The following is a 23590-nucleotide window of genomic DNA, read 5'->3' on the forward strand; positions in this document are numbered from 1 at the left end:
TGTATCATGTTGTATGTGTGATGTATCATGTTGTATGCATGCATGTGTGATGTATCATGTTGTATGTGTGATGTATCATGTTGTATACATGCATGTGTGATGTATCATGTTGTATGTGTGATGTATCATGTTGCATGTGTGATGTATCATGTTGTATGCATGCATGTGTGATGTATCATGTTGTATGCATGCATGTGTGATGTATCATGTTGTATGCATGCATGTGTGATGTATCATGTTGTATACATGCATGTGTGATGTATCATGTTGTATGCATGCATGTGTGATGTATCATGTTGTATGCATGCATGTGTGATGTATCATGTTGTATGCATGCATGTGTGATGTATCATGTTGTATGTGTGATGTATCATGTTGTATACATGCATGTGTGATGTATCATGTTGTATGTGTGATGTATCATGTTGTATGCATGCATGTGTGATGTATCATGTTGTATACATCCATGTGTGATGTATCATGTTGTATGCATGCATGTGTGATGTATCATGTTGTATGCATGCATGTGTGATGTATAATGTTGTATGCATGTGTGATGTATCATGTTGTATGCATGCATGTGTGATGTATCATGTTGTATGCATGCATGTGTGATGTATAATGTTGTATGCATGTGTGATGTATCATGTTGTATGCATGCATGTGTGATGTATCATGTTGTATGCATGCATGTGTGATGTATCATGTTGTATGCATGCATGTGTGATGTATCATGTTGTATGCATGCATGTGTGATGTATCATGTTGTATGCATGCATGTGTGATGTATCATGTTGTATACATGCATGTGTGATGTATCATGTTGTATGCATGCATGTGTGATGTATCATGTTGTATGCATGCATGTGTGATGTATCATGTTGTATGCATGCATGTGTGATGTATAATGTTGTATGCATGTGTGATGTATCATGTTGTATGCATGCATGTGTGATGTATAATGTTGTATGCATGTGTGATGTATCATGTTGTATGCATGCATGTGTGATGTATCATGTTGTATGCATGCATGTGTGATGTATCATGTTGTATGCATGCATGTGTGATGTATCATGTTGTATGCATGCATGTGTGATGTATCATGTTGTATGTGTGATGTATCATGTTGTATGCATGCATGTGTGATGTATCATGTTGTATGCATGCATGTGTGATGTGTCATGTTGTATGCATGCATGTGTGATGTATCATGTTGTACGCATGCATGTGTGATGTATCATGTTGTACGCATGCATGTGTGATGTATCATGTTCTATGCATGCATGTGTGATGTATCATGTTGTATACATGCATGTGTGATGTATCATGTTGTATGCATGCATGTGTGATGTATCATGTTGTATGCATGCATGTGTGATGTATCATGTTGTATGCATGCATGTGTGATGTATCATGTTGTATGCATGCATGTGTGATGTATCATGTTGTATGCATGCATGTGTGATGTATCATGTTGTATGCATGCATGTGTGATGTATAATGTTGTATGCATGTGTGATGTATCATGTTGTATGCATGCATGTGTGATGTATCATGTTGTATGCATGCATGTGTGATGTATCATGTTGTATGCATGCATGTGTGATGTATCATGTTGTATGCATGCATGTGTGATGTATCATGTTGTATGCATGCATGTGTGATGTATCATGTTGTATGTGTGATGTATCATGTTGTATGCATGCATGTGTGATGTATCATGTTGTATGCATGCATGTGTGATGTATCATGTTGTATGCATGCATGTGTGATGTGTCATGTTGTATGCATGCATGTGTGATGTATCATGTTGTATGCATGCATGTGTGATGTATCATGTTGTATGTGTGATGTATCATGTTGTATGCATGCATGTGTGATGTACCATGTTGTATGTGTGATGTATCATGTTGTATGTGTGATATATCATGTTGTATGCATGCATGTGTGATGTATCATGTTGTATGTGTGATGTATCATGTTGTATGTGTGATGTATCATGTTGTATGTGTGATGTATCATGTTGCATGTGTGATGTATCATGTTGTATGCATGCATATGTGATGTATCATGTTGTATGTGTGATATATCATGTTGTATGCATGCATGTGTGATGTACCATGTTGTATGTGTGATGTATCATGTTGTATACATGCATGTGTGATGTATCATGTTGTATGTGTGATGTATCATGTTGCATGTGTGATGTATCATGTTGTATGCATGCATGTGTGATGTATCATGTTGTATACATGCATGTGTGATGTATCATGTTGTATGCATGCATGTGTGATGTATCATGTTGTATGCATGCATGTGTGATGTATCATGTTGTATACATGCATGTGTGATGTATCATGTTGTATGCATGCATGTGTGATGTATCATGTTGTATGCATGCATGTGTGATGTATCATGTTGTATACATGCATGTGTGATGTATCATGTTGTATGTGTGATATATCATGTTGTATACATGCATGTGTGATGTATCATGTTGTATGTGTGATGTATCATGTTGTATGCATGCATGTGTGATGTATCATGTTGTATGTGTGATGTATCATGTTGTATACATGCATGTGTGATGTATCATGTTGTATGTGTGATGTATCATGTTGCATGTGTGATGTATCATGTTGTATGCATGCATGTGTGATGTATCATGTTGTATGCATGCATGTGTGATGTATCATGTTGTATGCATGCATGTGTGATGTATCATGTTGTATGCATGCATGTGTGATGTATCATGTTGTATACATGCATGTGTGATGTATCATGTTGTATGCATGCATGTGTGATGTATCATGTTGTATGCATGCATGTGTGATGTATCATGTTGTATGCATGCATGTGTGATGTATCATGTTGTATGTGTGATGTATCATGTTGTATACATGCATGTGTGATGTATCATGTTGTATGTGTGATGTATCATGTTGTATGCATGCATGTGTGATGTATCATGTTGTATACATCCATGTGTGATGTATCATGTTGTATGCATGCATGTGTGATGTATCATGTTGTATGCATGCATGTGTGATGTATAATGTTGTATGCATGTGTGATGTATCATGTTGTATGCATGCATGTGTGATGTATAATGTTGTATGCATGTGTGATGTATCATGTTGTATGCATGCATGTGTGATGTATCATGTTGTATGCATGCATGTGTGATGTATCATGTTGTATGCATGCATGTGTGATGTATCATGTTGTATGCATGCATGTGTGATGTATCATGTTGTATGCATGCATGTGTGATGTATCATGTTGTATACATGCATGTGTGATGTATCATGTTGTATGCATGCATGTGTGATGTATCATGTTGTATGCATGCATGTGTGATGTATCATGTTGTATGCATGCAAGTGTGATTTATAATGTTGTATGCATGTGTATTGTATCATGTTGTATGCATGCATGTGTGATGTATAATGTTGTATGCATGTGTGATGTATCATGTTGTATGCATGCATGTGTGATGTATCATGTTGTATGCATGCATGTGTGATGTATCATGTTGTATGCATGCATGTGTGATGTATCATGTTGTATGCATGCATGTGGGATGTATCATGTTGTATGTGTGATGTATCATGTTGTATGCATGCATGTGTGATGTATCATGTTGTATGCATGCATGTGTGATGTGTCATGTTGTATGCATGCATGTGTGATGTATCATGTTGTATGCATGCATGTGTGATGTATCATGTTGTACGCATGCATGTGTGATGTATCATGTTCTATGCATGCATGTGTGATGTATCATGTTGTATACATGCATGTGTGATGTATCATGTTGTATGCATGCATGTGTGATGTATCATGTTGTATGCATGCATGTGTGATGTATCATGTTGTATGCATGCATGTGTGATGTATCATGTTGTATGCATGCATGTGTGATGTATCATGTTGTATACATGCATGTGTGATGTATCATGTTGTATGCATGCATGTGTGATGTATCATGTTGTATGCATGCATGTGTGATGTATCATGTTGTATGCATGCATGTGTGATGTATCATGTTGTATGCATGCATGTGTGATGTATAATGTTGTATGCATGTGTGATGTATCATGTTGTATGCATGCATGTGTGATGTATCATGTTGTATGCATGCATGTGTGATGTATCATGTTGTATGCATGCATGTGTGATGTATCATGTTGTATGCATGCATGTGTGATGTATCATGTTGTATGCATGCATGTGTGATGTATCATGTTGTATGTGTGATGTATCATGTTGTATGCATGCATGTGTGATGTATCATGTTGTATGCATGCATGTGTGATGTATCATGTTGTATGCATGCATGTGTGATGTGTCATGTTGTATGCATGCATGTGTGATGTATCATGTTGTATGCATGCATGTGTGATGTGTCATGTTGTATGCATGCATGTGTGATGTATCATGTTGTATGCATGCATGTGTGATGTATCATGTTGTATGTGTGATGTATCATGTTGTATGCATGCATGTGTGATGTACCATGTTGTATGTGTGATGTATCATGTTGTATGTGTGATATATCATGTTGTATGCATGCATGTGTGATGTATCATGTTGTATGTGTGATGTATCATGTTGTATGTGTGATGTATCATGTTGTATGTGTGATGTATCATGTTGCATGTGTGATGTATCATGTTGTATGCATGCATGTGTGATGTATCATGTTGTATGTGTGATATATCATGTTGTATGCATGCATGTGTGATGTACCATGTTGTATGTGTGATGTATCATGTTGTATACATGCATGTGTGATGTATCATGTTGTATGTGTGATGTATCATGTTGCATGTGTGATGTATCATGTTGTATGCATGCATGTGTGATGTATCATGTTGTATACATGCATGTGTGATGTATCATGTTGTATGCATGCATGTGTGATGTATCATGTTGTATGCATGCATGTGTGATGTATCATGTTGTATACATGCATGTGTGATGTATCATGTTGTGTGCATGCATGTGTGATGTATCATGTTGTATGCATGCATGTGTGATGTATCATGTTGTATACATGCATGTGTGATGTATCATGTTGTATGTGTGATATATCATGTTGTATACATGCATGTGTGATGTATCATGTTGTATGTGTGATGTATCATGTTGTATGCATGCATGTGTGATGTATCATGTTGTATGTGTGATGTATCATGTTGTATACATGCATGTGTGATGTATCATGTTGTATGCATGCATGTGTGATGTATCATGTTGTATGCATGCATGTGTGATGTATCATGTTGTATACATGCATGTGTGATGTATCATGTTGTATGCATGCATGTGTGATGTATCATGTTGTATGCATGCATGTGTGATGTATCATGTATACATGCATGTGTGATGTATCATGTTGTATGTGTGATATATCATGTTGTATACATGCATGTGTGATGTATCATGTTGTATGTGTGATGTATCATGTTGTATGCATGCATGTGTGATGTATCATGTTGTATGTGTGATGTATCATGTTGTATACATGCATGTGTGATGTATCATGTTGTATGTGTGATGTATCATGTTGCATGTGTGATGTATCATGTTGTATGCATGCATGTGTGATGTATCATGTTGTATGCATGCATGTGTGATGTATCATGTTGTATGCATGCATGTGTGATGTATCATGTTGTATGCATGCATGTGTGATGTATCATGTTGTATACATGCATGTGTGATGTATCATGTTGTATGCATGCATGTGTGATGTATCATGTTGTATGCATGCATGTGTGATGTATCATGTTGTATGCATGCATGTGTGATGTATCATGTTGTATGTGTGATGTATCATGTTGTATACATGCATGTGTGATGTATCATGTTGTATGTGTGATGTATCATGTTGTATGCATGCATGTGTGATGTATCATGTTGTATACATCCATGTGTGATGTATCATGTTGTATGCATGCATGTGTGATGTATCATGTTGTATGCATGCATGTGTGATGTATAATGTTGTATGCATGTGTGATGTATCATGTTGTATGCATGCATGTGTGATGTATAATGTTGTATGCATGTGTGATGTATCATGTTGTATGCATGCATGTGTGATGTATCATGTTGTATGCATGCATGTGTGATGTATCATGTTGTATGCATGCATGTGTGATGTATCATGTTGTATGCATGCATGTGTGATGTATCATGTTGTATGCATGCATGTGTGATGTATCATGTTGTATACATGCATGTGTGATGTATCATGTTGTATGCATGCATGTGTGATGTATCATGTTGTATGCATGCATGTGTGATGTATCATGTTGTATGCATGCATGTGTGATGTATAATGTTGTATGCATGTGTGATGTATCATGTTGTATGCATGCATGTGTGATGTATAATGTTGTATGCATGTGTGATGTATCATGTTGTATGCATGCATGTGTGATGTATCATGTTGTATGCATGCATGTGTGATGTATCATGTTGTATGCATGCATGTGTGATGTATCATGTTGTATGCATGCATGTGTGATGTATCATGTTGTATGTGTGATGTATCATGTTGTATGCATGCATGTGTGATGTATCATGTTGTATGCATGCATGTGTGATGTATCATGTTGTATGCATGCATGTGTGATGTGTCATGTTGTATGCATGCATGTGTGATGTATCATGTTGTATGCATGCATGTGTGATGTATCATGTTGTACGCATGCATGTGTGATGTATCATGTTCTATGCATGCATGTGTGATGTATCATGTTGTATACATGCATGTGTGATGTATCATGTTGTATGCATGCATGTGTGATGTATCATGTTGTATGCATGCATGTGTGATGTATCATGTTGTATGCATGCATGTGTGATGTATCATGTTGTATACATGCATGTGTGATGTATCATGTTGTATGCATGCATGTGTGATGTATCATGTTGTATGCATGCATGTGTGATGTATCATGTTGTATGCATGCATGTGTGATGTATCATGTTGTATGCATGCATGTGTGATGTATCATGTTGTATGCATGCATGTGTGATGTATCATGTTGTATGCATGCATGTGTGATGTATAATGTTGTATGCATGTGTGATGTATCATGTTGTATGCATGCATGTGTGATGTATCATGTTGTATGCATGCATGTGTGATGTATCATGTTGTATGCATGCATGTGTGATGTATCATGTTGTATGCATGCATGTGTGATGTATCATGTTGTATGCATGCATGTGTGATGTATCATGTTGTATGTGTGATGTATCATGTTGTATGCATGCATGTGTGATGTATCATGTTGTATGCATGCATGTGTGATGTATCATGTTGTATGCATGCATGTGTGATGTGTCATGTTGTATGCATGCATGTGTGATGTATCATGTTGTATGCATGCATGTGTGATGTATCATGTTGTATGTGTGATGTATCATGTTGTATGCATGCATGTGTGATGTACCATGTTGTATGTGTGATGTATCATGTTGTATGTGTGATATATCATGTTGTATGCATGCATGTGTGATGTATCATGTTGTATGTGTGATGTATCATGTTGTATGTGTGATGTATCATGTTGTATGTGTGATGTATCATGTTGCATGTGTGATGTATCATGTTGTATGCATGCATATGTGATGTATCATGTTGTATGTGTGATATATCATGTTGTATGCATGCATGTGTGATGTACCATGTTGTATGTGTGATGTATCATGTTGTATACATGCATGTGTGATGTATCATGTTGTATGTGTGATGTATCATGTTGCATGTGTGATGTATCATGTTGTATGCATGCATGTGTGATGTATCATGTTGTATACATGCATGTGTGATGTATCATGTTGTATGCATGCATGTGTGATGTATCATGTTGTATGCATGCATGTGTGATGTATCATGTTGTATACATGCATGTGTGATGTATCATGTTGTATGCATGCATGTGTGATGTATCATGTTGTATGCATGCATGTGTGATGTATCATGTTGTATACATGCATGTGTGATGTATCATGTTGTATGTGTGATATATCATGTTGTATACATGCATGTGTGATGTATCATGTTGTATGTGTGATGTATCATGTTGTATGCATGCATGTGTGATGTATCATGTTGTATGTGTGATGTATCATGTTGTATACATGCATGTGTGATGTATCATGTTGTATGTGTGATGTATCATGTTGCATGTGTGATGTATCATGTTGTATGCATGCATGTGTGATGTATCATGTTGTATGCATGCATGTGTGATGTATCATGTTGTATGCATGCATGTGTGATGTATCATGTTGTATGCATGCATGTGTGATGTATCATGTTGTATACATGCATGTGTGATGTATCATGTTGTATGCATGCATGTGTGATGTATCATGTTGTATGCATGCATGTGTGATGTATCATGTTGTATGCATGCATGTGTGATGTATCATGTTGTATGTGTGATGTATCATGTTGTATACATGCATGTGTGATGTATCATGTTGTATGTGTGATGTATCATGTTGTATGCATGCATGTGTGATGTATCATGTTGTATACATCCATGTGTGATGTATCATGTTGTATGCATGCATGTGTGATGTATCATGTTGTATGCATGCATGTGTGATGTATAATGTTGTATGCATGTGTGATGTATCATGTTGTATGCATGCATGTGTGATGTATAATGTTGTATGCATGTGTGATGTATCATGTTGTATGCATGCATGTGTGATGTATCATGTTGTATGCATGCATGTGTGATGTATCATGTTGTATGCATGCATGTGTGATGTATCATGTTGTATGCATGCATGTGTGATGTATCATGTTGTATGCATGCATGTGTGATGTATCATGTTGTATACATGCATGTGTGATGTATCATGTTGTATGCATGCATGTGTGATGTATCATGTTGTATGCATGCATGTGTGATGTATCATGTTGTATGCATGCAAGTGTGATTTATAATGTTGTATGCATGTGTATTGTATCATGTTGTATGCATGCATGTGTGATGTATAATGTTGTATGCATGTGTGATGTATCATGTTGTATGCATGCATGTGTGATGTATCATGTTGTATGCATGCATGTGTGATGTATCATGTTGTATGCATGCATGTGTGATGTATCATGTTGTATGCATGCATGTGGGATGTATCATGTTGTATGTGTGATGTATCATGTTGTATGCATGCATGTGTGATGTATCATGTTGTATGCATGCATGTGTGATGTGTCATGTTGTATGCATGCATGTGTGATGTATCATGTTGTATGCATGCATGTGTGATGTATCATGTTGTACGCATGCATGTGTGATGTATCATGTTCTATGCATGCATGTGTGATGTATCATGTTGTATACATGCATGTGTGATGTATCATGTTGTATGCATGCATGTGTGATGTATCATGTTGTATGCATGCATGTGTGATGTATCATGTTGTATGCATGCATGTGTGATGTATCATGTTGTATGCATGCATGTGTGATGTATCATGTTGTATACATGCATGTGTGATGTATCATGTTGTATGCATGCATGTGTGATGTATCATGTTGTATGCATGCATGTGTGATGTATCATGTTGTATGCATGCATGTGTGATGTATCATGTTGTATGCATGCATGTGTGATGTATAATGTTGTATGCATGTGTGATGTATCATGTTGTATGCATGCATGTGTGATGTATCATGTTGTATGCATGCATGTGTGATGTATCATGTTGTATGCATGCATGTGTGATGTATCATGTTGTATGCATGCATGTGTGATGTATCATGTTGTATGCATGCATGTGTGATGTATCATGTTGTATGTGTGATGTATCATGTTGTATGCATGCATGTGTGATGTATCATGTTGTATGCATGCATGTGTGATGTATCATGTTGTATGCATGCATGTGTGATGTGTCATGTTGTATGCATGCATGTGTGATGTATCATGTTGTATGCATGCATGTGTGATGTGTCATGTTGTATGCATGCATGTGTGATGTATCATGTTGTATGCATGCATGTGTGATGTATCATGTTGTATGTGTGATGTATCATGTTGTATGCATGCATGTGTGATGTACCATGTTGTATGTGTGATGTATCATGTTGTATGTGTGATATATCATGTTGTATGCATGCATGTGTGATGTATCATGTTGTATGTGTGATGTATCATGTTGTATGTGTGATGTATCATGTTGTATGTGTGATGTATCATGTTGCATGTGTGATGTATCATGTTGTATGCATGCATGTGTGATGTATCATGTTGTATGTGTGATATATCATGTTGTATGCATGCATGTGTGATGTACCATGTTGTATGTGTGATGTATCATGTTGTATACATGCATGTGTGATGTATCATGTTGTATGTGTGATGTATCATGTTGCATGTGTGATGTATCATGTTGTATGCATGCATGTGTGATGTATCATGTTGTATACATGCATGTGTGATGTATCATGTTGTATGCATGCATGTGTGATGTGTCATGTTGTATGCATGCATGTGTGATGTATCATGTTGTATGCATGCATGTGTGATGTATCATGTTGTACGCATGCATGTGTGATGTATCATGTTGTATGCATGCATGTGTGATGTATCATGTTGTACGCATGCATGTGTGATGTATCATGTTGTATGCATGCATGTGTGATGTATCATGTTGTATGCATGCATGTGTGATGTATCATGTTGTATACATGCATGTGTGATGTATCATGTTGTATGCATGCATGTGTGATGTATCATGTTGTATGCATGCATGTGTGATGTATCATGTTGTATGCATGCATGTGTGATGTGTCATGTTGTATGCATGCATGTGTGATGTATCATGTTGTATGCATGCATGTGTGATGTATCATGTTGTATGCATGCATGTGTGATGTATCATGTTGTATACATGCATGTGTGATGTATCATGTTGTATGCATGCATGTGTGATGTATCATGTTGTATGCATGCATGTGTGATGTATCATGTTGTATACATGCATGTGTGATGTATCATGTTGTATGTGTGATATATCATGTTGTATACATGCATGTGTGATGTATCATGTTGTATGTGTGATGTATCATGTTGTATGCATGCATGTGTGATGTATCATGTTGTATGTGTGATGTATCATGTTGTATACATGCATGTGTGATGTATCATGTTGTATGTGTGATGTATCATGTTGCATGTGTGATGTATCATGTTGTATGCATGCATGTGTGATGTATCATGTTGTATGCATGCATGTGTGATGTATCATGTTGTATGCATGCATGTGTGATGTATCATGTTGTATGCATGCATGTGTGATGTATCATGTTGTATACATGCATGTGTGATGTATCATGTTGTATGCATGCATGTGTGATGTATCATGTTGTATGCATGCATGTGTGATGTATCATGTTGTATGCATGCATGTGTGATGTATCATGTTGTATGTGTGATGTATCATGTTGTATACATGCATGTGTGATGTATCATGTTGTATGTGTGATGTATCATGTTGTATGCATGCATGTGTGATGTATCATGTTGTATACATCCATGTGTGATGTATCATGTTGTATGCATGCATGTGTGATGTATCATGTTGTATGCATGCATGTGTGATGTATAATGTTGTATGCATGTGTGATGTATCATGTTGTATGCATGCATGTGTGATGTATAATGTTGTATGCATGTGTGATGTATCATGTTGTATGCATGCATGTGTGATGTATCATGTTGTATGCATGCATGTGTGATGTATCATGTTGTATGCATGCATGTGTGATGTATCATGTTGTATGCATGCATGTGTGATGTATCATGTTGTATGCATGCATGTGTGATGTATCATGTTGTATACATGCATGTGTGATGTATCATGTTGTATGCATGCATGTGTGATGTATCATGTTGTATGCATGCATGTGTGATGTATCATGTTGTATGCATGCATGTGTGATGTATAATGTTGTATGCATGTGTGATGTATCATGTTGTATGCATGCATGTGTGATGTATAATGTTGTATGCATGTGTGATGTATCATGTTGTATGCATGCATGTGTGATGTATCATGTTGTATGCATGCATGTGTGATGTATCATGTTGTATGCATGCATGTGTGATGTATCATGTTGTATGCATGCATGTGTGATGTATCATGTTGTATGTGTGATGTATCATGTTGTATGCATGCATGTGTGATGTATCATGTTGTATGCATGCATGTGTGATGTATCATGTTGTATGCATGCATGTGTGATGTGTCATGTTGTATGCATGCATGTGTGATGTATCATGTTGTATGCATGCATGTGTGATGTATCATGTTGTACGCATGCATGTGTGATGTATCATGTTCTATGCATGCATGTGTGATGTATCATGTTGTATACATGCATGTGTGATGTATCATGTTGTATGCATGCATGTGTGATGTATCATGTTGTATGCATGCATGTGTGATGTATCATGTTGTATGCATGCATGTGTGATGTATCATGTTGTATGCATGCATGTGTGATGTATCATGTTGTATACATGCATGTGTGATGTATCATGTTGTATGCATGCATGTGTGATGTATCATGTTGTATGCATGCATGTGTGATGTATCATGTTGTATGCATGCATGTGTGATGTATAATGTTGTATGCATGTGTGATGTATCATGTTGTATGCATGCATGTGTGATGTATAATGTTGTATGCATGTGTGATGTATCATGTTGTATGCATGCATGTGTGATGTATCATGTTGTATGCATGCATGTGTGATGTATCATGTTGTATGCATGCATGTGTGATGTATCATGTTGTATGCATGCATGTGTGATGTATCATGTTGTATGTGTGATGTATCATGTTGTATGCATGCATGTGTGATGTATCATGTTGTATGCATGCATGTGTGATGTATCATGTTGTATGCATGCATGTGTGATGTGTCATGTTGTATGCATGCATGTGTGATGTATCATGTTGTATGCATGCATGTGTGATGTATCATGTTGTACGCATGCATGTGTGATGTATCATGTTCTATGCATGCATGTGTGATGTATCATGTTGTATACATGCATGTGTGATGTATCATGTTGTATGCATGCATGTGTGATGTATCATGTTGTATGCATGCATGTGTGATGTATCATGTTGTATGCATGCATGTGTGATGTATCATGTTGTATGCATGCATGTGTGATGTATCATGTTGTATGCATGCATGTGTGATGTATCATGTTGTATGCATGCATGTGTGATGTATAATGTTGTATGCATGTGTGATGTATCATGTTGTATGCATGCATGTGTGATGTATCATGTTGTATGCATGCATGTGTGATGTATCATGTTGTATGCATGCATGTGTGATGTATCATGTTGTATGCATGCATGTGTGATGTATCATGTTGTATGTGTGATGTATCATGTTGTATGCATGCATGTGTGATGTATCATGTTGTATGCATGCATGTGTGATGTATCATGTTGTATGCATGCATGTGTGATGTGTCATGTTGTATGCATGCATGTGTGATGTATCATGTTGTATGCATGCATGTGTGATGTATCATGTTGTACGCATGCATGTGTGATGTATCATGTTGTACGCATGCATGTGTGATGTATCATGTTGTATACATGCATGTGTGATGTATCATGTTGTATGCATGCATGTGTGATGTATCATGTTGTATACATGCATGTGTGATGTATCATGTTGTATGCATGCATGTGTGATGTATCATGTTGTATGCATGCATGTGTGATGTATCATGTTGTATGCATGCATGTGTGATGTATCATGTTGTATGCATGCATGTGTGATGTATCATGTTGTATGCATGCATGTGTGATGTATCATGTTGTATGCATGCATGTGTGATGTATCATGTTGTATGCATGCATGTGTGATGTATCATGTTGTATGCATGCATGTGTGATGTATCATGTTGTATGCATGCATGTGTGATGTGTCATGTTGTATGCATGCATGTGTGATGTATCATGTTGTATGCATGCATGTGTGATGTATCATGTTGTACGCATGCATGTGTGATGTATCATGTTGTATGCATGCATGTGTGATGTATCATGTTGTATGCATGCATGTGTGATGTATCATGTTGTATGCATGCATGTGTGATGTGTCATGTTGTATGCATGCATGTGTGATGTATCATGTTGTATGCATGCATGTGTGATGTATCATGTTGTACGCATGCATGTGTGATGTATCATGTTGTATGCATGCATGTGTGATGTATCATGTTGTACGCATGCATGTGTGATGTATCATGTTGTATGCATGCATGTGTGATGTATCATGTTGTATGCATGCATGTGTGATGTATCATGTTGTATACATGCATGTGTGATGTATCATGTTGTATGCATGCATGTGTGATGTATCATGTTGTATGCATGCATGTGTGATGTATCATGATGTATGCTTGCATGTTCCAAATAAACTCAAACTCAACTAATACTTTGTCGATATTCAAGCCACAAAATGCAAATGGAGTATTGTCGGCCTTTTTTGGATGGTTAGAGAGGACCTCCCATTGGCTCCATTGCAAGTGGACTTTTATTTACATTTATGAGTTAGAATTAGGGCTGGGTGATATATGTAATATACTCCATATATTGTGGGTTTGTCTCTGTGCGCTATAGAAAATGACTATATTGTCAGTATTGGAGTATATGTTCTCACGCAGTTGCTTTTAGCTGCGGGCATTACACTACATCCTCTTCTCACTCTTTCTTGTCTCTCCTTCTCACAGAGACATAAAACAAGCGCACCTTCTCACATACGTCACATATTGTCGCGCGTGCAACGTCATACGCCCTCGCAGAGCAGACAGGTAGCGGCATTATAACGTTAGCTGTGGTGCTAACGGGGTGGTGCTAGTGGTAATACGAGAGAAAGAAGGTGCTAGTCTGGTAACAAATGAAGGAATAATTAATTTTCAAGAAAAACGGCACAGGGTCCATTGTCTGGCGGTGGTTTGGCTTCAAGCGGGAAGATTTTGAACAGGCAACCGTAATGTCAAGTATGCGGCAAAAGCGTTGCTACAAAAAGTTGCAGCACTGCTAATGTGTAGCATCATTTGAAAAGTCACCCGCTAGAGAATGAGGAGTGCTTGAAACTCTGCATGTCAACATCTCAGTTTGGTGCCACACCCACAAAATGCCCAAGCAAACATTTCCACACCAACACCGTATGAAAAAAATAGTCAACAACAGAAGGAGATAACGTCCGCAGGAACCTACCACATAGCGAAGGACATACACTATTTGATTTCCTATTATGCAGCACATTTTCATTTGACAGTTATTGAAATATCTTGTGTGACATCATGCAGAAAAGTGCACTTTATTTGTTTTAAACTATTGTAGTCGCCTTCTGTACAAAAAGTGCACTTTAATTGAGTGTTGTTTTGATATTTCATCTTAGTGACATCATGCACAAAAGTGCACTCATAGCTTGTTTTAAAATGTCTCTGACAATCTTGCACTTTCTGCTTTGGAAATGACATGAATGTTTGTGCCACTGCTTAATAACTGTTTAATAAATACACTTTTGCTAATTTGACTTAGTTGTGGTTTCCCTCTCTTCATGAAAGTTTAAAAGTAGCATATATGAATGCAGTATGAAGAAGAATGTTTGAATGTAGACACATAGAATCATCATACTGCTGTGATTATATGCATCAAGTGTTCATTCAAGGCTAAGGCAAAATATCCACATATATATGCTGTATCGTGATGTGGACTAAAAATATTGACATATTAATGAAAGGCCATATCGCCCAGCCCAGTTAGAATGTGATTTTTTTTGTGTAAATATATCAACAGTGGGTGTCTTTCATAATGATTGTGAAAAATAGAAAAATTCCTCAAAAAAGTGCAGTTCTCCTCTAAATTCAAATGATTATATTCAAGACTTGAAGTGTATGAGCATGAAGTGATGAAGCCTACTTGGATGAGAGGACAAAGGTCTTGTAAGACAAAGTGAAGAGTCCAGTTGTGATGGATTGAATGCCCTGAGAATAAAATGTTGTGCTTACTTGGACTGTGATGAAGCTGTGAGGACTCAGGTGGTTTGTCTTCATGCTCTTCAGTCTTCACAGAGACAACAGTCAGTGGAAACTTGCTGACATCAGCCTCCTCCTGCCCTACAGGACACTCTCCCTCCTGACTGATCCACACTTCCTCCTCTTCCTCTTTCATGTGGGGGGGCTGTGGATCCTCCTCTTCCTCTTTAATGTGCGGGGGCTGTGGATCCTTCTCTTCCTCTTTAATGTGCGGGGGCTGTGGATCCTCCTCTTCCTCTTTAATGTGAGGGGGCTGCTGGACATCTGTTGGGTAAATAAGTAAATAAGATAAAGAGAGAATAGAAATAGTTTTGAACTGACACTGTTAACACAATGACATTATTTGTGTTCTTTCCTGTGTTGTGTCAAAAGTGTGTAGCAAAACAACCAATAAAAACACAGGAAATACATCCTTTTTTCCTAAAATTAATTCAAAAGTGGTACAGTGAGTACAAAAACAGACTTGGAAATTTAATGGGGGGCAATTTGAAAAGTTTTTATAAATACGAGGCAGCATTGATTGAGGCATTCTTAACTTCACTGATGTAAAGTGTGTAAATAGTTAATTCTGTATACGGTCTATTACACCTAATCTTTATCTCTAAACTTAACGATAATATTTTAATGACATTGTCATTAACATAACTTCAATATCATGGAAATAAGAAAAAATCTAATACCAAAATCACTTAAAAAAAACATTCATCGTTTGTTTTTGTTATCATGCAAAATACGTTTTGGTGGTCATTTTGTTGGCTGGGCCAAAAGGAACTTTTACCAAAAACATGTTTTACTATGTGCTTTTTTATGGAGTATCTTCATTAACAATTCCTCTTTTGGTATTGGAGACCATCTACGACACGCTGAAGGAAAGTCAGTCACCTTTTTGTTCTTCTAATAAATCAAGTGTTGACTACTTTGGTTATTGAAAATAAATGTTTACTTTCACTTATTGATGCATGTAGGTCAGAGTCAGGAAGGGAAATTATTAGATTTGATTACAGTATAAAATGTACTTGGTGAGTGTGTGAGTTTTGTGTAAACATTTTGATACAGGTTTACATCTTCTTGGGGACTGGAACACAGATATGTCCTGAAAGGATGCACCCATTTTTAAAACGTTCACTAAGCTGTGCCACCAACATTGTCTCACTTAACTCATTAATCAAACTACCAGGGTGAGTGAGTCCTTTTAAACCTTCATAAACCTCGTTGTTACTTCTGACTATTCTAAGATCACCACAAGTGGAACTACTGTATGCGGCTTAAGTGATCATTCCATCAATTTTTGTACCTGTAAAGAACATAGAACCGAGGATGACGGCCACAAAACAAGCAAAGCTACAATCCTCAAGACCTAGACTAGCAAGGCTTTCAATGACAAACTGCCAAATTAAGACTCGCCCAGGTACTTGCAGTTCTAGGTGGAGTGGGTCTTTCAGGATGCTCTCTGCTTTCCTGAGACAGCGGGAGCTGTACAGGTCAGCCAGGGAGGGGAGGGGGCATCCGATGATCTTCTGGGCGGTCTTTATGACCCTCTGGAGCGCCGTTCTCTCTGCGGCCAAGCAGCTGCTGAAGCACACGCAGATGCAGTAGGGCAGGATGCTCTCAATGGAGCACCAGTAGAATGACACCAGCAGTTCCTGAGAGAGGTGCTTGTTCCTCAGTATTCTCAGAAAGTGCAGTCTCTGGTGTGCCTTCTTGATGGTAGCCGTGGTGTTGGTGCTCCAGGATAGGTCGTCGGCCAGGTGGACTCCCAGGAAGCGGAAGTCAGAGACCCTCTCCACGCTGTTATCGCTGATGATCAGGCTGAGATTGAATTTTTTTTCTCCCCCCTCCTCCCCTGTTTCTCCCTTTTTTTGAAAGGGGCGCCGGAAGTTGTCAGACCCGTCAGCGATCCTGTTCTGTCTCCCTGTAATGTTGGTCTGCTCTTGAATGGGATTGTGCGGAAAACTTTATTTTCTCCCCCTGGAATTATTAAAGTATTTCTGATTTTGATTGTGTTTTTATTGGCCGTCTTCAAAAGTAATGATTTTTCCGGTGCAATTTCTTAAATTTTGATTCGCCGAAAGTTTTATCAGTCACAAATACTGCCTCAGTTTGCACTCCGACAACTTTACCGTGAGGGGGCTGTCAAAATAAATACTTTAGAGAGACAACAAAACTTTGCTAATTAGTACTAATAATCTACATTGATTGAGACATTGATAGACAGCAGAGAAGTTACTAAATCCAAATAAAAGTTGAATATATTTTTTAAAGATATCTGGCTTGTATCTTCAGTAGAGATGTTAATCGCTGAGAATTTATCGATATGATACCCTAATTGATATTCCTTATTGATACCAGTATTTATCGGTACTGCATGTAATTTGTGGAACTAATAAAAGTGGAAAAAAAGGCATTTTAAATAGCATTCCTATTAGCACAAGAGGTTGAACACCTCCAACATGATTTTCTGTAACATCAGGGAAGTCGTTTATCAACAGCTGTTTATTTGAAGTCTTAAAGAAGTCAACTATGCGTGCAGTACAGGGTGAAATCTTCTCTTCTTGTCAATAACACACACATCAAACTTTTGTTGCTTCCTTATTTGTCATTATTCAAAGCTGATTGTAATGTGTAGCAGCGGCAGCTGAACTCAATGTGACAACGTGTCATAGTTACCTCAGTCAGCTGGAATTAAAAATACAAATAGTTGTGCCGTTAGTCCAGAATCTTCACGGTCCTCATGGACGACATAATTAGGAACCAGTACTAAAAAAATGGTAACTGGTATACATCTCTTATCTTCACCACTAAACCTTTGAAATATGCTGACATATGTGCTGCTAAAGGTAAATGAACAGTAGCCATATTGAATGCTTGCCTTCATTTGACCACGTGAGGTAAGGAGGACGGCCTCTAAGTCACATGGTTACACCCCAGCAATTACACTGTTGATGATTGATTTTTAAATGGTGGTGTTAAAAAGCAAATATATCTCCATCTTTAGTGATAAATGTGGCCCCCGGATGAACATGTGTCACAAACATTGTATTAGATGATACGTGGATGTTGTGCTTACTTGGACTGTGATGAAGCTGTGAGGACTCAGGTGGTTTGTCTTCATGCTCTTCAGTCTTCACAGAAACAACAGTCAGTGGAAACTTGCTGACATCAGCCTCCTCCTGCCCTACAGGACACTCTCCCTCCTCTTCCTCTTTAAAATAGGGGGGCTGTGGATGTGTGAAACTGTCCCCCTGCAGATGAGGGAGACATTCTTCTTGGTGTTCCATCAGCTGATGGATGTCTACAGGACACAAACAAAACACATTTTAGGGACGGCGTGGTGCAGTGGGGAGAGTGGCCGTGCGCAACCCGAGGGGCACGGGTTCAAATCCCACCTAGAACCAACCTCGTCACGTCCGTTGTGTCCTGAGCAAGACACTTCACCCTTGCTCCTGATGGGTGCTGGTTGGCGCCTTGCATGGCAGTTCCCTCCATCAGTGTGTGAATGTGTGTGTGAATGGGTAAATGTGGAAGTAGTGTCAAAGCGCTTTGAGTACCTTGAAGGTAGAAAAGCGCTATACAAGTACAACCCATTTATCATTTATTTATTTTAACTACTACAGGACTGTCTCAGAAAATTAGAATTTTTTGATAAAGTCCTTTATTTTCTGTAATGCAACTAGAATTTTGAAAATGTCATACATTCTGGATTCATTATACACCAACTGAAATATTGCAAGCCTTTTATTATTTTAATATTGCTGATAATGGCATACAACTTAAGAAAACTCAAAAATCCTATCTCAAAAAACTAGAATATTTCCTCGGACCAAGTAAAAAAAAAAAAAAAAGATTAATAAGAGCAAAACAAAATCAAACATTTGAAAATGCCAATTAATGGACTCAGTACTTGGTTGGGATTCCTTGTGCACTGAATACTGCATCAATGCGGCGTGGCATGGAGGCAATCAGCCTGTGACATAGCTGATAAATGGTAAATAGTTCTACTTGTATAGCGCTTTTCTAACCTTTTTTAAGGAGCCCAAAGCGCTTTGCAACTATTTTCAGCCATTCGCCCATTCACACATACATTCACACACTGATGGAGGGAGCTGCCATGCAAGGCGCTAACCAGGACCCATCAGGAGCAAGGGTGAAGTGTATTACTCAAAGACACAACGGACGTGACTAGGATGGTACAAGGAGGGGATTGAACCAGTAACCCTCTGATTGCAGGCACAGCCACTCTCCCAACTTCGCAACGCCATCAGCTGAGATGTTATGGATGCCCAGGATGCTTCAATAGCGGCCTTTACCTCATTTGTATTATTGGGTCTGGTGTCTCTCAGCTTCTTCTTCTTCACAATACCCCACAAATTCTCTACGGGGTTCAGGTCAGGGGAGTTGGACAGTAATGCCATGGTCAATACACCAGTTACTGGTGGTTTTGGCACTTTGGGCAGGTGCCAGATCATGCTGGAAAATTACATTCTAATCATATAGCTTTTGCACACATAAATAACTTGTCAAACCTGCCAGCTATCAGGCTAGTTTTACAGTGTCAATAACCATGGTAACTGACTCTGACTTTGTCTTACCTCTCTTGTTTTTGGAGATAAAACTCTCGAGCTTTGCATACTCAGGACTTTGCGCTTAACCAGCTCTCTGGAATATTCCCCCGGTGACTGTGTGAGTTTTGTGTAAACATGTTGATACACATTGTTACAAACATCAACCTCTCATAAATATTGTGTCTGAAACTGTCTCGTTTTTATGAACAACATAAAACAATCAGTATATCATCCTCACATGACAATTCATCTTCCTATAGACAACCTATTCAAGATGTGTGTTAAAAATAAAAATAAAGTTAGTAAAGATGTGAGAGTAAGAAGTAAACAAACCTGTTCTGTGTTACACAACTTGAGGTTTTTCATGTTGTCGCTCCTTCTCCTCTTTTGTTGGACAAAGCTCCTCTTTGTACTCTGCTGTGGTTCTTTGGCACATTTTCACACAATCACAACACTTTACACTCACATTTGATCTCTACTTAGTGATGTGTTTTGATCACTTCCGCCTCTCTTTGTTAGCAGCTAACAAGCTAAGCTAACTAGCAGGCTAAGCTAGCTCGAGAAGCATCAAAGTGCGCTCAGACTAATATAACCGGAAGCAAACCGTTATTAACGATGTTTACTCTATTTACTAGAGTGTAATAAAGGACATATATGTGCACATGGAGGCACAGATTAAGAACACTGAACTGTGACGACTGCAATAACGTCTTCACCGTCAGACGCCATCTTGCTTTATCCTCGCCGTGTTTGGTTCGCGCGCAGTGTTGTCAGATCTCGCGAGAGAAACAAGTAAGCAGCTCTTTTCCAAATCTCGCGAGAGGAATAAGTACAACCAGCTTTCCACCACCGGTAAAACTATTTTATTATATACTATTTACTTATTGTGAAAATAAAAGTAAACTTGTCCATTTTTAATTTTCAAAACAGACATAAAACTTATTTTCCTAAAAATATTAAAATATTTAACAATGTATTGAAACAACGTATCATAAAGAAAGAAAAAAAAGAAACAAAATAAATATTACACTCATGATATTATTTTTGTCTTTGATGTTAATCGTTTTTATAATGTATTTTAGAATGTGGGAGGTTGTCATGTTCTTTCTAAATTTCCTCTGGCTTTATATATTATATCTATCAATCTATATAATATATATATATATATATATATATGTATATATATATATGTATATATATATATGTGTGACGTCTGGGTGGCATCGTGGCGTGTGTTTGCGTTCTCGTGGTGCAGCAGAGATGGAACACAGCGTTGAGGTAGGAATGATGATTTATTCCTAACTACAAGAACAAACTAATAACAGAAATACTGGCATATAGGCACTAAAGACAAAACAAACAGAACTAGCGTGGAAGCTAGAATGAACAGAAAGCGTTAGTATGTAAACTAGGGACAAGTAAACAAACAAAATAGCATGGAAGCTAATAGGGTGAAAAAAGATAGTTACCACAATGCGGGAAGAGAGATGTCACTTGTTGCGTGAAGCAAACTATAGTCCGAGAACGAATGACAAACAAGGGCGGTCTTAAATAAGGAGATAACTAATTAAATCAGGTGCGTGACGACAAACAAGAAACAGGTGACACTAAATGAGTAACCATGACAACAGAAACCAAACAGGAAGTGCTACCGGGAACCAAAGACGTCGAATACAACACAGGATGATAACAAAACAGAAACAAAACCAGAATATGACATGGTCCAAGACGTGGACCATGACATTAGCCTCCCCCTAACGGACAGATCCCAGATGTCCCAGTATGAACCCCCCCACACAAAAAAGTCCAAACATGAAGGCAGGGCGGAGGGAGGACACGATGGAGGGTCGCCAGGTCGCATGTCCCCGAATCCACCGAGAACAAGCCAGGTGGCGGCGGCGGATGGAACGCCGCTGCCGTGAAAGTCTTGGCGCTTCAGCGCCGTCGTCATGGCAGGCTTGGAAGCTGCAGACGAGGGTGCGGGGACTGCAGCCAAAGCAGGCCCGAAAGCAGCAGGCGAAGACGGGGCGGTTGCTGCAGCCGAATCAGGTGGCATCGTCGTCGTCGTGGAGACCGGCGTCGTCGTCGTGGAGACAGGCGGCGTCGTCGTGGAGACAGGCGGCGTCGTCGTGGAGACAGGCGGCGTCGTCGTGGAGACAGGCGGCGTCGTCGTGGAGACAGGCGGCGTCGTCGCGGAGACAGGCGGCGTCGTCGCGGAGACAGGCGGCGGCGTCGCGGAGACAGGCGGCGGCGTCGCAGCAGACGAGACAGGCGGCGGCGTCGCAGCAGACGAGACAGGTGGCGGCGCCGCAGCAGACGAGACAGGCGGCGGCGCCGCAGCAGACGAGTCAGGCGTGGGCGCCGCAGCAGACGAGTCAGGCGTGGGCGCCGCAGCAGACGAGTCAGGCGTGGGCGCCGCAGCAGACGAGTCAGGCGTGGGCGCCGCAGCAGAGGAGTCAGGCGTGGGCGCCGCAGCAGACGAGTCAGGCGTGGGCCCCGCAGCAGACGAGTCAGGCGTGGGGGCCGCAGCAGACGAGTCAGGCGTGGGGGCCGCAGCAGACGAGTCAGGCGTGGGCGCCGCAGCAGACGAGTCAGGCGTGGGCGCCGCAGCAGAGGAGTCAGGCGTGGGCGCCGCAGCAGACGAGTCAGGCGTGGGCGCCGCAGCAGACGAGTCAGGCGTGGGCGCCGCAGCAGACCAGGCGTGGGCGCCGCAGCAGACGAGTCAGGCGTGGGCGCCGCAGCAGACGAGTCAGGCGTGGGCGCCGCAGCAGACGAGTCAGGCGTGGGCCCCGCAGCAGACGAGTCAGGCGTGGGGGCCGCAGCAGACGAGTCAGGCGTGGGGGCCGCAGCAGACGAGTCAGGCGTGGGGGCCGCAGCAGACGAGTCAGGCGTGGGCGCCGCA

The 23590-nt window shown here is 39.5% G+C and overlaps 1 protein-coding gene across 6 annotated transcripts in view; it reads right to left on the minus strand.

Annotated features, from left to right (window-relative positions):
* Nucleotides 1–21439, minus strand: part of LOC133547090 (zinc finger protein OZF-like) — a 54032-nt gene extending 32593 nt beyond the window's left edge. For 2 of the 6 annotated variants that reach the window (XM_061892903.1, XM_061892897.1), the window contains exons 1-3: nucleotides 21022–21439; nucleotides 19194–19418; nucleotides 16100–16390 (exon numbers count right to left, since the gene is read on the minus strand). In XM_061892903.1, coding sequence (XP_061748887.1) covers nucleotides 16100–16390; nucleotides 19194–19404 — 502 coding nt within the window. In that variant the 5' untranslated portion in view covers nucleotides 19405–19418; nucleotides 21022–21439. Of the gene's footprint in view, nucleotides 1–16099; nucleotides 16391–19193; nucleotides 19419–20433; nucleotides 20594–20715; nucleotides 20803–21021 lie in introns of all 6 variants that reach the window. The other 4 variants (XM_061892899.1, XM_061892898.1, XM_061892900.1 and 1 more) reach the window with 4 other exon arrangements.
* Between the last annotated feature and the right edge of the window lie 2151 nt (nucleotides 21440–23590).

The sequence above is a fragment of the Nerophis ophidion genome, unplaced genomic scaffold (assembly GCF_033978795.1).
Source record: "Nerophis ophidion isolate RoL-2023_Sa unplaced genomic scaffold, RoL_Noph_v1.0 HiC_scaffold_61, whole genome shotgun sequence".
In the NCBI taxonomy this organism is placed as follows: Eukaryota; Metazoa; Chordata; class Actinopteri; order Syngnathiformes; family Syngnathidae; genus Nerophis; species Nerophis ophidion.